This window comes from Panthera onca, chromosome D4 (assembly GCF_046562875.1).
Source record: "Panthera onca isolate mPanOnc1 chromosome D4, mPanOnc1 haplotype 2, whole genome shotgun sequence".
In the NCBI taxonomy this organism is placed as follows: Eukaryota; Metazoa; Chordata; class Mammalia; order Carnivora; family Felidae; genus Panthera; species Panthera onca.
This window is the reverse complement of record NC_138351.1, coordinates 70,674,470-70,690,895: the sequence shown is the minus strand read 5'-3', so window position 1 is coordinate 70,690,895 and position 16,426 is coordinate 70,674,470. Positions and strand designations below refer to the sequence as shown.

At 44.6% G+C, this 16,426-nt stretch overlaps 1 protein-coding gene across 12 annotated transcripts in view; it reads left to right on the top strand.

Annotated features, from left to right (window-relative positions):
* The window catches only part of EPB41L4B (erythrocyte membrane protein band 4.1 like 4B), a 129,758-nt gene that overhangs the window by 69,117 nt on the left and 44,215 nt on the right, over positions 1 to 16,426 (top strand). For 11 of the 12 annotated variants that reach the window (XM_060609080.3, XM_060609079.3, XM_060609084.3 and 8 more), the window contains 2 exons: positions 1,538 to 1,571; positions 5,303 to 5,367. In XM_060609080.3, the coding sequence (XP_060465063.1) occupies positions 1,538 to 1,571; positions 5,303 to 5,367 (99 nt within the window). Of the gene's footprint in view, positions 1 to 1,537; positions 1,572 to 5,302; positions 5,368 to 7,151; positions 8,808 to 16,426 lie in introns of those variants that run through there. The other variant, XM_060609093.3, reaches the window with a different exon arrangement.

Below are 16,426 nucleotides of genomic sequence, written 5' to 3'. Positions count from 1 at the left end.
GGTAGTATGCTAGAAGCATTTGCACCTTTCTCCACCTGTCAGTGTATCTTGCTTTTAATTCTCAGGGGCCTGTGAGTTACAACATTTCTTTCCTTTGCTAAGGAAGCGATTGTTTTGTTTTTCCCTAATAAAATTATATTTTCCTTTTAGCATCTAGTGGAGATTATATATATATTGAGCATCTAGTGGAGATTATATATATTGGGAACCAAAACAAACTTAAAAAAAGTATCCACCAGGAACAAAAAAACCCAGTAAATATACCCTTTAGGAACAAATGAGCTAATAACCACTGTTCGCAGCTGTTCAATTGCTCTTCGCAGCCTGTGGGATCCCGGGGTGAGTAGGATTGCTGTGGGAGCCAGGGATGAAATTGCGCTCTGGGCTGCAGAGGTGATACCAGAAAAATTGCACCTTGCAGAACACTTAACCTTCCAGATAAAATCCAGCTGGAGGTGAATCTGGCCCAGAGCCTGGCTCGGTGCACTGGCCTTTCTGGAAGACAGAGCCATTTAGACCCCAAGCAAGACTCATAACAGTAAAATGTTTCTCTCATTGTTGAAGCAATAAACCTTGATTTCGAGCACACCACCCTAGCCACGTAGCCCAACGATGGTGCCGTGATTGTTTGTGTTTCTCCTGGCGGATGCCAGCCTTACTTAGGAAACACATGTGTTTTAAGTGCAAAGCCAGCCTGGGATTCTCTGCCCATATATGTGAGTACGTATAGTTGTTTAACCAGAGTAGTTTTACTTGTGAGTCCACCAAAATAGGATCGTGCATGAGGAGCGTGGTACCTTTGCTCGGACCGTCAGGGAGCCAGCTGGACTCCGTGGAAAGAAGGTGGGCTCTGAGATGGAGCAGATACCCATTCCAGTCCCAGCTCTGCCACTGACTGCGTAGCTGACTGACCCTGAGCAGGTTTCCCAACTTCTCTGTTAGGCAACCTTTCCTTTATCTGTAAAATGAGGTGGTACCAGTTATTGACCTCATAGCCTTGTGGTACGGATTAAATAGTAACAGATGTGGAGCTCCCAGTACAGAGCCTTATATGGAATGAGCGTTCCACAGTGGTGGCCGGATCGTGGCATTGTTCATAGCAGTGGGACCCATAGCGGTAGATGTTCAAAAACGGCCGGTAGATGTTCAGCTCTCCCTTCAGTTGGAAAAAGCTCTGGGCGTCACTGGAGCCGTCTGGTGCCACCCAGCAGTGCCAGCGCAGACCTGGAATGGGAGCTAAAAGTACTTGGTGTGTCCCAACTGAAAGGACCTCCTTTTTGTCACCAAAGCGTGGCAAGCAGGATTCTGGAGTATTACCTTTGTGTTTCAGTTTGTGAGCTCGAAAGTGACGAATGGAAGTTGGTGTTTGGTTTCCTTGGTTATATGTTCATGTAAACAGCTAATAACCAAAAAGAAGCGGTGTTCGTGAAAGTTCCTAACAGTGTAGGTGGTGTTTAAGATTTATGATCGTTAAAAAATCACTAACAGTGCCGCTTTACAACCTGTTACATTACAATTTTTCCCTTCTTTTCTATAGCTCTAAAACAAATCCTGAAGTCCATAATTACCAGGTGAGATACTGCTTTTAAAGACTTTCTTGAATACTTCTTAAAATTTCAAAATTTTCTACATCAAGTAGTTATTATGCTTATAGTCAGATTTTGAAGAAATAATAACATGCTTTTTGTTGGTTGTGGGGTGGGGGGGGGGCTTGGTTTTTTTGTTTTTTTGAGAAAACGGTGAGAGGAGAACCTTCCTCTGTGACTCCTGGCCCCTCTTGGTCATTTCAGCTGCCTATTTTTTCTTAATCTTATCAACTGGCAAACCACAGAAACATATGTTTAAGTTTCTGGGTGGTCAAACACAACCTCTTAGGAGCGCTCAAGTGAGGCCATGTTTTGTCAGCGTGTTCTAGGCCTAGGGAACATGAGTCCCTTGAGATGTGCCTCCAGGAAAGGGTGTCTCAGTCACACGTTTGGGAGATGTGTCCTTCATTCCCCTTCTTGGATCTTACAGTCTCCGCTGGGGTTTCAAAAGTACTGAGAAATCCTGCAAAAAAGATAACGTTTTATTTTTTTTAATCCATTGTCTCCCCAAATCATTTGATATTCAACACCCCCTCCCCCAATCAAAAAAAGCTAGCTTCTCACCTACCTGCCTGTTTTTGATAGTGTATCTGTTATCAGTGGAGCACTGGTTTCCAGAACCTACTTTGTAAAGCATTGTGCCAGGCCTGTTTCCTGCAGAAGGAGCACAGATAGGTTTCTGTGTCTCGTGATATGCTCTTTTACAGGGTGGCCAACCAGGGCCCTCACCGCCTGCCCGCCTACCCACTCACAGTTACCTGGGGGTGGCTCTTGCTGGCCATTCACAGCCTTCTGCAACCTGGCTCCAACTTGGTTTTCTACATTTATTGCCTTCCTCCTCTCTGCTCCTTATCATACATCATATGTTCAACTCTCAAAGAATCACATAATCGGTGCCCCCAGAATTTCCTCCCACTGTTCCCGTTTCCATGCTTGTCTGCCTGAAATCCCCTCACTTGTCTGTGCATTAAAATCCCCTCCAGAGTCCCCTCAGAAGCCGCCTCCTCCACAGAGCCTTCTCTGATCCTCATAACTGGAAATCACCAACACCAGTGGTCTTCAACCCCACTGCATGTTAAAACCATCAGGCAGGCTTTAAAAACATGGCCGGTGCTTGGGCCTCACCCTGGGCTGAACAATCAGATGCTCTAGGGACAGATAGTTCTGGGCATCAGAGAGCTTCAGAGCTGCTAAGGGGGTTCTGATGAGCTGTGCTGACAGCGTGTCCCTCACTTAGTAGGTTTGTGCCTAGAGGCAGCAGTCGTGTCTGATGGCCTCCTCACTTGGGGCCATTTCTCTTTTCCTGGGCGGGTTCTGTCCAAGGACATTACGCTCAGGTTTCCTCCATCACAGTCTGGTTTCGGATGTCACAAGAAGCTACTCCATGAGGTCACCTGGGAGCGTTTGTTCTGGTTTAGTGTCTTTCCTGATCTTTTGTTACCGTAGATATTAATTTTTCGATGGGGGTGGGATCCTAACGTACATGACTTTTACGAGGTCTCCAAATTATGTTTCAGAAGAATTTTGCCATATCATCTTCCATACATGAAATCATATTCCCAATGTGTAGAATCTGGGCACGACTTCTGAGTTTGGGGGGAATAACATGTAAAAAGTGCTTTGAACCTGGTAGGGGAAAAGCTAGGTTTCCCGATCTTGTCTTTTTTAGGTTCTTGAATCTTCTCAGTCACAGATCAGCTTTTTGGTTTGGAGAAATTTTCGGGTGTGACTGGCTAGCTGTGGGGGAAGGAAAGAGTTGTGGACGGGCGGTCCCTGCTTGAAGGCAAGAAAAAAAATGAAAACAAAGCCCATTATTCCCTGCTCAGAGTGAATACGGAGGAAGTTGTTCACGGAACTCACATGCACGAAAACTGTTCTTGTAACATCTTTGGCAACCACTGGTCCCCCACACCTTAGCCATCTTGGAGGTTACGTGTTGCTCTGTCAAGGTTTGGGAATGAATTGAGCGGGAAGAGAACGTCCTGAGAAGTGGCCTGATTGATAAAGGCTTGAGTGCCGAGAAGGGTTTTCGGGAGAATGGGAGTATGGAACATCTGTCTTATTGTGAGCTCAGTGAGACTAGCCAACTGCAAAGGATAGATTTCTGTGGTTTTGATAAGGACATCTCTTGGCGTTTGGGGAGGGACAGTTCTTCATTGTTGGGACTGTCCCAAGAGTTACAGATGCTTAGCTTTCCTCTTCTCTGCCCAGTAGTTAAAAGGTAATTTTGCAGTCATTGTGACAAGCAAAAATGCACATATATATTTCCAATTATCCCCAGGGGAAAAAACTGCCCCAATGACCATCTGGGTTAACATTTAAAAATGCTGCTTGACAGCTTTAGAGTGTGAATAAATTACCGAAGGAGATCAAGGAAGGTTTGGGAATATCCTTCCAGGTCTTTATGGATGAGGTACCCACCTCTCCCTAATGAATCTGATTTGCTTGTGTTTGAAGACAGGGAGTGGAACAGAAGGTCCATTTCTATTCTACATTATTCCCTTTTGTTGAAGATGCAGCCAGGAGCCTCATTTGGGGCCTGGCTGTGTGACCAAAACACTGGAAGCATTTCAGCTATGGGCACATCTAAACTCTAGGTGTTTGTCTCCCTAAGAGAGGTCAGCTTTCAGCGTCTGCTCCTGAGATCTTTTCTCCAGATTCCCTTTTCCCGTAGCCTGTGCAGGGGGCTGCACACTTAGCTTGCTGACAGGCAGCTCTGAAGGAGAGAGCTCACTAGAATACAGAATAGGCAGGGAGGGCATCTCAGTTTCCTGAAAACTGAATGAACAGAATTACTGAGAATTTTCCATAATACAGAACAGGCCTCTGCTTATTAACCAAAACAGCAGGGGAAGGAGCAGAAGGGGAAGAAATAATTAAAAGAATAATGGTGGCAAGACTGTAGTGACTTAAACGTCAGGAGGGTTTCATGTGCTCCACAGAAAGTTTAGCCTTGAGAAGCCCCGTGGCTTCTGGCCTTGCCTGGAGCCACCGCCCTCTACAGGCCAGAGGCGGTAGACAGTCCCGTCACCCAGCCAGGCCTGCCTTGTCTTCACTCCTGCTCGTTCTGTGAGTCATCAATCTGGATCCATTTTTTGAATGGACAAATTCCTTCCTTCTTTCCTTCTGTTGTATCAGAATAATCAGTGCTCTGAATGGTTTGGGGTTTTGTTTGTTTTTGGTGACGGCCAGGTGGGCGGCGAGGTTTGGTACTAGGTTTTGGATCACATTTTAGAAAATTATTCTTATTGCTTAAACAAGGGAGAAGGTGTTCGCCCACAATCCTGCTGACTTAATGTCCCCATCCAGTTGTCTTGTGTTTGCAGATGTCACTGTTACACACGGTTGTCGTCATCTTCAGCAATGACAAAAATTGTTTCTGAAGAAAGAAATTGCCTACCATTCACCCCATATCTTGGGTGTCCTCCGTCTGTTCCCTTGGGAGAGATGAATACTGCCTGTCCTGGGCGCTCTTGGGGACCCTTCCCAGACAGATGCTTTCCCCTTTCTTCCGAGGGCAGCCTTCCAGCCCCCCTGCCTTTGTCATAGGGGAAACGTGATCGTCCTGGGAAGCCACCGCCCATCCAGGGTTTGGTTATAGCCTTTCCAGTCACAGCCCTGGGCCCCTCAGCTGGATGCCAGTAAAAGAGAAACTAAATGAAGACCATTGAAATCAAAAGGTCATTGAATAATCAAGTTTGGTATTTCATTTCTAGCCTCAATACCATCCCAATATCCACCCCAGCCAGCCTCGGTGGCACCCTCACTCTCCAAATGTAAGGTAAGTGCTTGAGCTCACGGAGCTGTACTTACTTGAAAGTTCTCCCTTTCTCCGGAAAGGCTCAAATTCTGCCTCGTTGTGAATCGAAAGTCTGCATCGGAAACAACGGTTAAGAGCTGCTGTGTCATGGCAGAGATGAATAATTTGCAGAGCAAAAGAAGCCAGTGATGAGTCTGGATTTACCAAAGTTCTGCTTTATGAAATGAAAATGAATTGGGTTTTGTTTTTTGTTTTTTCAGTCATTCTAACCTTAGATATTTTTGGTTTGGTTTTGTGTTAGAAATGTTGCTTAAAATTTCTAAGTAACATTTTCCTGTCCCAAGAATTCGGTTACTAAAAATATGCTTTGAGCTTGGGGATTTTTGTTGTGGGTTTTTTGAAAGGACTTTTTTTCAGGGATGGAGTGGGGGTTTGCTTTTTGTCATTGTGGATCTTTTTTCTGAACCTAGGGGTCAGTAAACTTTCTCTGTTAAGAGCCACATAATCAATATTTTCAGCTTTGTGCTCTCTGTCACAACTACTCAACTCTGCTCTTGTAGCTTCAAAGCAGCCTCAGACAGAAGTGAATGGGCAGGGCTGCATTCCAATAAACTTATTTACCAAAGCAGATGGTGAGTGGGATTTAGCCTGAGGGCTCTGTTTTACTCACCTCTGCCCTAACCCTACCACAGTCCTTTCCAAGTAAACTGGCACCTGCCTTGCTGGGTTTCTAGTTAGGCTCGAGAGTGTTTTAACGCTAGCTTTGTAAAGGCAAACGTTCCTTTTAAGATTTGAATTTTAGATCAGTCTTAATTGGTGTTTATGTGTGAAGCTCTTTCTGTTGGTGAATTCACTTTGCATAAAGTTATTTCTTGGTAAGGTTGCTAGCCTTGCTGCTTGAGAAAGTACGGAGAATGAAATGATGGAAATAAATCCATTTGGAGTAAGGCAAATGAGAGCAATTAGTTCTTGAGAATTCTTGCCACTTTTGTTGGGGGGACCTTGGAGGAGAGCAGTGCTGTTTGATCGTAAGCACTTGATATTTGGGTAGCTTTTTAAAGCTAGTCAGCCTAGTGGACTAATAATTCTAAATGTTTCTGTGTATTGCGAAGGCAGTTTATTTTCCAGACATAAGAAACAGAAGAGATTTCTAGAAGTGCTATTTTTATTAACCTTGTTTTTACAGAATTTTACACTTCTTTTGGCCTGTTTTGTCACATTAGTTTTCCTTCTGAGGCATGACCTTGCCCAGCACTTAGCAGTGGGGATTCCGAGGAAGGCTGGAACAGTGCGCCTCACCTGGGAGCTTGCTGATGCATTCTTTGCCCCACCCGGGCCCTACTGGGTCAGGATCTCTGGGGGTGGGGCCCCGCAGTCCGTGTTTTACCAGGCTCTCCAGAGTTGGAGAAGCACTGCCTGAGATACAGAGTTCATTGGTCCTAGGCTCTGGTAAACGCTGCCTAAGGCACTCACAGGGCACCGTAGCATGGTCACAGCCCCGAGAAGTGCCTGGGAAAGGAACCTTTTTCACCTGACTTCCCCCAGACTAGGGATCCTCAAGGTGCCCTTTGAGAAATGTGGTATGGCCGCAACCGAGCTTTTCTCCACTTGGAAGTTGGTAGATTACCTGCATCCGAATTTTAAACATACCTGAGCAAATCCACTCATTTCAGCTTGGAAACCATCCCCATTCACATGGTTCATGGTTTTTCCCGCCCGCTTGCCTCGTGCTTGTGTTGTTTCACTCACATTTCTGAATTTTCTTCCATCCCTCCCGCTAACCATTCACTCTGCCAACAAAACAGGCCATGCTTTCAGGATGACAGGCCACACTGGGAAACGTCGGCCAGTGGAAGTGGCGGCCGTTTCGATTATGTCCACGACCAGAACCAGAAGAACTTAGGAGGAGTGCAAAGTATGATGTACCGAGATAAACTCATGACTGCACTTTGAAAGACTGACACATCTCACCTCTGTTCACCAGCATGGTTTCATTACATTCCATGAAACATGTCTTGCCATCACACAGACGCGTCCGCAAAAGTGTCCTTAAGGAATAGTTCTGAAAGGTGTTTCTGGAGTCCATGTACATATTTGAAAATCTCCACAATCAGTAGTCGCAATTTACTGTTGACTGCGTTCTCAATAAAATGAAGGTAGTGAAAGGCTCAGGAATCGTTTTAATATTCTGATTTAAAATTTGGAGCAAAAGTCTATGTTTATCATATTGCTGTGTATTTGGTATTTCTCTGTTATTTAATGAATGGGACCAAATAAAACCAGAAGAACTTAGGAAGAGAGCTCTTTGTAGAGTACCATACAGCCCTGGGGCCCAGTCCTGGCCGTTGTGAGATTGTGGACAAGCCTTTCTCCTTTGCTGGCCTCCTTTTCCCCCATCTGGAAAGAGTGGGTAGGACTAAGTGATTGCCAAGCTCCTTCCAGCTCTAAAATTCTGTGATCGTATTAAAAGTTAATATTTTTAGTCTGAGGATGTAACATTCAAACTAAATTGCTCATAGGAAAACTGCAAATTTCCCTTCTCTAACAGAGGGCTACTGCTTTCGGAAGTGCAAGAACGTATATAACTTGTTACATAAATGCAGGGAGGCTTTGAATTTCTGATCTTAAAGCAGTTCAGGCACATTGAATCTTAGCAGTTTTACTAATCATAAATTGCATAGCATCCCTTTTTGATAGAATTTGTTGCTCAAGTACAAGAATAATTTTTTTTCAATTGTTGATCGGTGCTGCTAACTTGCATGATTTCAGAAGACACAATTGTGAACACACACTGTCAGAATTTATAGAATTTGAGGCTTGGTTTTTACCCTGGACTTAACTCTTTTAAAAAGCAACATGAAATCCAAGATAACATTTATGGCTCAAATTAAAGTGTGTAAGATTTTAATGAAGCTGTGCCAAAGCATTCTGTAGAATAGGATGGGATAGGTGTTGTACATTTTGTAGTACCAGCTATCAATGGGCTGTCTTTTAGGGTAGAACTTGTACCAAAATATTTATTTCCCCACCCCACCCCCCCATTTGAAGCCACAAATCAGACTTTTTTTTTTCCTTGGTAAACCTGAGATAATTTTTCATTGGTCTTTTTGTGAAAAACGATTCTTATGCCATTTAAGTATATGTAATTGTAATTTGGCCCACTGTAAGCCTTTTTTAAAAAAATGTGTTGACATCTCTTAAGACACTTTATTGCTAAAATCTGATCTATTTTTGGTTACCACAAAAATCTGTCCAGCAGGAGGGGCCCAGGCCTTGCACGGCGGAGTCCTTCACCGACAAACTCTTCCTAAGATAATCTGTTTACAGGTGTATTCTGTTGTAGCAGATGTTTTGATCCTCAGTGTTTGTGCCACATACAAATAAATGTGTTCTGAATCTTTTAATCTTAGTGATCCATTTTTACAAATGTGTTTCCAAGGAATAAAGATTATTCTTGCTTTTTTGGACTCCATCTTCATTTTACATTGCGCAGAAGTATCGTTTGTGGATGACGTAGGTAGTGGGACGGTGAGCTCTCCGAAGTCTGGAGGTGAGCATTCCGTTAGGTGACATGGAGGAAGTTCGTCCGAGGATGAAGCTGCCCTTGGGAAGAGCAGCTCTGGTAGGCACGGTGGCTGAAGCATTTCTTCATCTGGTTCATCTGTGGTGAAGGTTCTAGTAACTGGTCACAGGCTCTGGACTGAGTGAAGCGGTGGCAGAGTGGGTTTCCCCCATAACGGTCCTGTGATGAGGATGGGTGTTGGTCCTGGCGACTCACTGTTTCCGGTGGAAAGACATCCAAACCTGTGTCTGTGGCCTCCTGGAGATGGTGTACACAGATCCCCTCTAATAAATACCTTTCTGCTTAAAATAACTTGAGTGGATTCAGTTGTCTGCAACCACGAAGTCTAACCAGGATGCATACTTACGGCCTCCTAATTGTTAAATGAGGTGCACACTTTTCATCCCGCAACTCTGTGGACCTTCCTCTACTGCATGTGATGGTGATGGTCACTCACTCACAGCTTCTCGAAGTTCTGTTCCCTTGGCTTTTTCAACATCTGCTTCTCCAGCTCTTTGACTTTTGCTTCTGTCTTTGTAACAGCCTCTTCCTCTGTCGTCCTCTTAAATATCGGTGTTTTCCAGGGGTCCTTCCTCTGCCCACCTCTTTTATCTCCATTGCAGTCTGCCTGGGACTTTTCATGCTGGCACAGCTTTATGGCTGTTGGCCCTAGAACCCTGGTCTCTTACCCAGACTAGTCCTACAAGATTTTAGACTGACATTTCAGCCTGTGTATCCCGTATATACAGCTCAAACTCATGTCAGAAATCAAATTCATCATCTTTTGCTGGAGATAAAAAAGACGTCTGCCCGATTTTCTCTCTTCTGCCCGCTACACCATCCGTAGCTCTTTTCCCTTTTGCCACCTGCACCCAGGCAGTCCCTGGGTCTACTCAGTTTCCTTGCCAACCTTTGCCTTGAGAGATGCTCTTCCTGGTCTCCCTGATTCCAGGCTCCTGACAGGCTCCTCCTGCTCAGTCTCTAGAAGAATCTTTTCTAAGGAAACACTCTGGTTGTGTCATTCCAACGCTCCACATCTGCCAGGGTTCACCACCACCCAGAGGGTGAAGTCCAAGGCCTTCTTTATGGAATTCCTTTGCTATCTGCTTCCATCCTATTACTCAAGCCTATTTTGCCCCATTTCTCACCCTCCTGTTTAAACGTCTGCACCACCACGCTGCTTGTGGGTCCTGGCATTCACCGTATCCTGCTGTTGCCCCGACCTGTGCTTTGCAAATCCTGTTTCTTCTGCCAAGAACTCTGTCACTCCCATCCCCTTTGCCCAGCTGCCACTCACCCCTTCAACCTCCACTCAGGTGCGTCTTCTCCCAGGGACTCTGACCACCCCACCTCTGCAAATTGGGTTGGTTTCCGTGCTCAGCTCTGTAACTTTCCCTTGGCCCTCCTATGGCAACATTGCATTCACTGCTTTACATTAAAACTGCCTCTTGGGGCGCCTGGGTGGCGCAGTCGGTTAAGCGTCCGACTTCAGCCAGGTCACGATCTCGCGGTCCGTGAGTTCGAGCCCCGCGTCAGGCTCTGGGCTGATGGCTCAGAGCCTGGAGCCTGTTTCCGATTCTGTGTCTCCCTCTCTCTCTGCCCCTCCCCCGTTCATGCTCTGTCTCTCTCTGTCCCAAAAATAAATAAACGTTGAAAAAAAAAAAAAAAAAAATTTAAAAAAAAAAAAACTGCCTCTTTGGTTCATCTTATCCTGGAGCCTGTACGCTTAAGTATGAGCTTTGTATCATATTTGCCTTTGCTCCCCAGTGCCTGGTAGATAGCAGGTGCTTGTGAATGTCTGTTCAACAAATGAATTATTCCACCTTCATTCTAACAGAAATGTCTAGCCAGATAACAGGCAGCACATCATCTCTGAGCTGGTCCCAGAAGTATCTGAACAACTGTACCCAGTCGAGGGCGTCACATTTTGAGTAGGACATTGACCATCACCTATGTTCTGGCTTCAGCTTCATCATCTGAATGTTACCCGGTGTGTCTGCGGTGTTCTCATTTGAAGCATTGGTATGATGATAGCCTTGTTGCTACAGGGCAGAGGACAGTCCAGCCACGAGATCCTGGAAACCCCGGTAGGTTGACATGGATCCACAGTAATATACAGGGACTGATGACCAGATGCGTGCTTCCTGCGCTCCATGTGTTGCTTCACTTGACCTTCCTGGCCACTCTGTGAGGTGGATCTTGCCCTCCTTTCTCACATGGGGGAGCTCAGGCTTAGGGTTTAACCAAGCAGCTTGCACATTGTCATGCATGTGCAGTTCTGACTCCAGCCCATGTTCTTGGTCCCTGTGCTCTAATGCTTCCCGCCAATAATCATCTCGAGATTTGGGACCCTGTCGATCTACATCTCCATGAGACTATTACTAGATTATGTTGATGAGCTCACTACTCTGGAATCCAGTTACTAACTGGGAGCCACTTACCACCACCAGCATCAAGTGATTGTCCATATGCTGCACACCTGTGGTCCAGTAAGTAACCTCGTCCATCACCATCTCTCATTAGCTAATAACCCTGTTACTCCTCTCCCCGCTTCTCTCCCAGGGGTCTAGTAACCCCTAACACTTTACCATCCCCCCTCTAGCAGTCTAGAACCTGCATTCATTCAACAGCCCCCTTTGCTAAGGAGCAGAGATTGAACATTATTTTCTTCTTACGAAACACTCCTTATTTGACATGATTCACTGCTTCCTTTCCTGGAGCTCACAAACTCGTCATTTCTTCTGGAGTATTACCTGCCTGCACAACCAACCTCAGGATTCTATAACCAGTGGAATTAGCTTTTTGCATTTTTGAAACTGAGGACTTACTGGTCTTGTATCATTTCCTATTTTTCTGTGATCCCTCAGAATATCTTAACAGTGAATTGGCATTGTTGTCAGATTGATACAATTCATATGGACTGAAAGACTTGAAATCATGCCAGGTAATTATCTTGGCCTTCAAAACCCTCTCGCCTGTTTCATTTCTTGGTCTACCATTTCCACTGAAAATGGTTCCCCTTAACAGCAAAGATGAAGGAATAAGGGCAGTGCAGGAGTGCTTCCCCCCTGCACCCCCCCGACCCCGCCCTGCCCCCCGCGCCTGTTAATATGGTACCATCCTTCCAGGTCAGTGACTCCAGCCTCCTGGGTCCTGGTCTGAACACAATAATAGATCCTTTTCGTTGCCCTTGACTTTCCAAGTTTTAACTAGTCCTTTAAGATCTGAGCTCATCAAAGAACTCCCTGAGCAGCCATATTGATCCTTTGAATCAATATTTCCCAAACTTGGCTCTAAGTCAATTCCCTGACTGACCAAATCTTCCATAAGTACCAGGTAAATGCCTTAAATAGGCTTAGGATGATTTGCCTCTGCCATTTCCCTCCAGGAGGCAACTGACAAATGCTAAGGCAAGGCATAAGGGGGCAGGGAGAGAGAAACCTCAAAGTACTGTTCAGGAAAGAGTCCCTTTGCACATGAAAAGTAGCACATTTTTAAGAAGGCCCCTGAGGCATCTAAAAGGTGAAACTAATGTGAAGTTGACATTCAGCAGAGCCTCAGCAAAGGAAATCTTAAATAATCCTGCAAATTGGCAAACTTCCCCAAATTAGGGAACCAAAGAATTACTTGGACAGCTTATTAAAAATGGAGAGGTGCCTGGGTGGCTCAGTCAGTTAAGCATCCAACTCTTGCTATCGGCTCAGGTCATGATCTCATGGTTTGTGGGTTCGAGCTCTGTGTCTGGCTCTGTGCTGACATTGTGGAGACTGCTTAGAATTCTCTCTCTTTCCCTCTCTGTCTGCCCCTCCCCTGCTTGTTCTCTCTCTCTCTCTTTCTCTCTCTCTCTCAAAATAAAGAAACTTAGGAGATTTCTAGGCTCTACTTAAGTGATTGGTGGTAAGACCTAAGGAACCTTCATTTTAAGTCACCAGAAGAGTCTGAGACAGGCAAGTACAGGACCTCACTTTGGAAAAGCACAGCTTCCTATCTGGTTTGCCGCCGCCTTTTTTTTTTTTTTTTTTTTTTGTTCCACTTTAACTCTCATTAGAAAGGCCAACTCTTTTCTTTAGATTAGGCATGAATCAAACAGTAAATGAATCCATCATCATAAGTAGCTAGCTATGTTTTCACTTATTTAGTAGGTTCACGGTGAAGCAGAAGAATGTGAAAAATCTAGTGTTTCTTTCTATGGCCTTCCTTTCATCATAACGTCCCTCTCCCAAGTCTGTCAAACGGAATCCGTCGTCATCCTGCGCTCCTCACTCCGGAAGCAAGGGGCTAGAGAACTGCGTCCACTGGAGCTGAAGGTGGCATGGACACACCAGCGTAGGGACCCGTGCCAGGCTCAGAACCCAGCGTGGGGAAGAGGCAGAAGTTTGCAAAAGCAAATTGGCAGGATGCTGCACGCTGCTGAGAGACAGACTGCAGGTCCAGTGTGGAGAGGTGACTTTGTTGGGACATGTGCCCCGCAGTTTTCTGACGAGGTGAAATGTGAATGCTCTGAAGCCCCACAGGGTTTGAATCCCAACGTTGCCACTCACCAGCCATGTGACCTTTGTCCGGTTTCTTCTCTGTGCCTCATTCTCCTCATCCCCAAATGGAAGTGAATGACAGTAGGTATGGAAGGTGCTCTGCGCAATGTTTGATGCTGGCTGGTGGCCAGTTTTTGTGGCTTTTGAGGTTTAAGGCCTTAGCGGTCCATGTGGTGAGAAACAGGTCGAGGATATTCAAAGTCTTGCTCAAGGAATGGCCTGTGTTAAAGGTTGATAGCTTGAGACGTATGGTCTAAGTTTAGCAATGGAAAGGGGTGCTTGGTTCCAAGAGAAAGATCAGAAGGAAGAGGGTTAACACAATACATAAAGACACGTCTCTGAAACTCTAACAAGCTAAGAGCAGAAACACCGTGGTGATCTTTTGAGAGGAAATAAAAAGAAAAATGATATTTCTGTCTGAGAATACTAGGAAATAACTGGCCAGGCAGAATGTGGACAATGCTTTCCCATCTGCACGCGGCAGAACTGGCAGAGGAAGGAGTTGGGGAGACTACTGAGGATCCATTCTGCTGGTACAATTGGGACCCAAAAGTTGGGAGAATTAAAACAGCATCCGCTCGGTCCCCAACTTGTCTAGCTTAGTATTTCATTTTACACAAAGCAGAGAAGGCTTTTAACAATTAGGTGACTAAGTAGAAAGTCAGTAATCAAGAGAACCGCCGTGCTTTTTCACTTATTTTAGGAGGTAATGCATTGGCAAAAATTCAGACAAAAATATACAAAAGTTATTTTTCCTTTCCACCTTCCGATTCCCTAGTTTCCTAGTTTTTCCTAGAGGCAAACGTTAGCGTTTCTTCCTCTTAATCTAGAGCTATTCCGCGTATAAACAAGCACATGTACTTAACCAATCAGTATTGATGGTCATTTAGGTTGCCTCGAATCTCTAAAATTACAGTTTTTCTGCTGTGCTTATATATTCCATTTATGTACTTGAGCAAATCTGTCTGTAGGTAAGCTCCCTGAAAGTAGGGGTGCTGGGTAAAAAGATATGTGCGTGTTTAATTTGGACATTGCCTAACTAAATTTCACCCTAAAGATATTCTACCTAATTACACCTCCTCTCCCTGCTCCCTCACCCCACCCCACCAGCGATTTGAAGGGCCTCTGTGATTCTACAAAGAGGAAGCTACAAGAGGAAGCTCCTAGCCTTAGCTAATTCTTTTCAACCTTTGTTAGTCTGATGGGTAAAAATCAGAATTTCCATCTTAACTGTATTTGTAAGCAAGGTTGCATACCTTTCCATCTTTCTGAACGTCCACATTTGTTACTTATTTTCTCTGAACCATCTGGAACCTCTGCTCTTTTGTCGTGCTCTTTAATAAAGATCAGACTGATGAAGTAAAATTAATCATATCATCATAGCCTTTTTAATAGTGGAGAAAAGGATAGAAAGAGTTGATATTTACCAGGCATTTTTTGAAAGCAGATTTCCAAAAGCTTAGGTAACAATCAATATGATATGATGCCCTGGAGATCAGAAAAAGGAATACGGACAGCATAAAAACAGCCAGGGTGAAGGACTTGATTTCTAACATCCATATTTCCTTTCCTGTTTGGGAATTTGTTGAGAACTTTCTACTCCAACTTCTTAAATACCCACTCCAACATTGTGAATTTCCCTTGTGCATTGACCAGGGAAGGAGGGATTTACTTTTAGTTACAATTAAAGTTCTAACTTATCAGATATAAAATCCCACTTTATCCCAAGAAATGCCGGTGGTTTTATTGGAGGAAAGGCTGCAGAATTTAAAACACCAAAACTGCCGTAGTCTGGGCAATCCACTAAATAGGGTTAGAATAATTAGAGGAACATCCCCGTAGGCTCATGTCGTAAGAAACCCGCAGAACCTACCTAATCATCCCCTACTGAATTGTGAATGGCTTAAACATCACTTTCTGCAGCTGAAACCTCAAAAGCAAGAGGTGTTGCTATGCTAACGGCTCCACGGGCTTCATTCCGTGGCTGAATAATAGATGCTCTATCTATAGTCAAGGCAATTAAACAAGCCCTTAAAATTGGGCCCAGTGTATAGCTTCAGAGGCTAACTGAGGATGTTTATGCTAGAAGCTTCTGGAAAACCTACAAGAACTGAGGAACAGAGAAAGGCTCATTTGAAGAGATTTTAAGACACTAACAAAAGCCAAAATAGATGAATCCGCATCGGTAGCACCTCGGACACACACGCCCGGTGTTCAGCTCCAGGGCCTGCTCACGCTGGTATCTTATGCAACTCGAATGTCTCAAACCTGCCCTTAACAGAGCGTGCCTTTTATTCATCGAACCTGAACTTCATTCTGGAATGGATAATGGTTTCATTTCATTCATTCCGGTGAGTCGGCTGGTGTCTGCAGAGTGGAAAAATAACTCTGTCAGCGCACGCCCAAGTCTGCCATGGCTCTTGCGAAGTGTAAAGACTGGCTCCTTGAGACGTTATTCTTCACAAGTAGTAGCCGCACTTTCATGGCAACAATTGTTTCGTCGTGCCGCTCCTCGAGGGCTCCCGTGTGATGCTGTTTGGGGATGCATTTAAAGCAGTGGCTGGGGGTGAGTCTGTTCACGCTGTTACCCACCTGGGGGAAAAAAAAAAAAATCTTCATTTTAAAGCAGAAAGTGGGCACTGGAATGCAGAAATGAGAGGCCAAAAAAATCCATGAGAAACCAAGAAGGGAAAGCACTGTTAAATTTATTACAAGTGAATGTTGTAAAGGAAAACAACTATATTTGTGTCAGTATTTTTTTTTTTTAAGGCAGGAAAGAGATTGAATAAACTCTTAGTCATGAGCCTCTGTGCAAAAATGAACTCATGGAATATTTATTCTCTGGGCTCAGATCCTGAAATTGATCCGGAATTGCTAAAATCCTAGATCTCCCCACAGAGTTCTAAAGCTCTTCCCCACCGCATCATGCCTCAATCAATCAGAGAGAGGTTATAAACTTATTAAGAGTAACATTAGGTTAAAACGA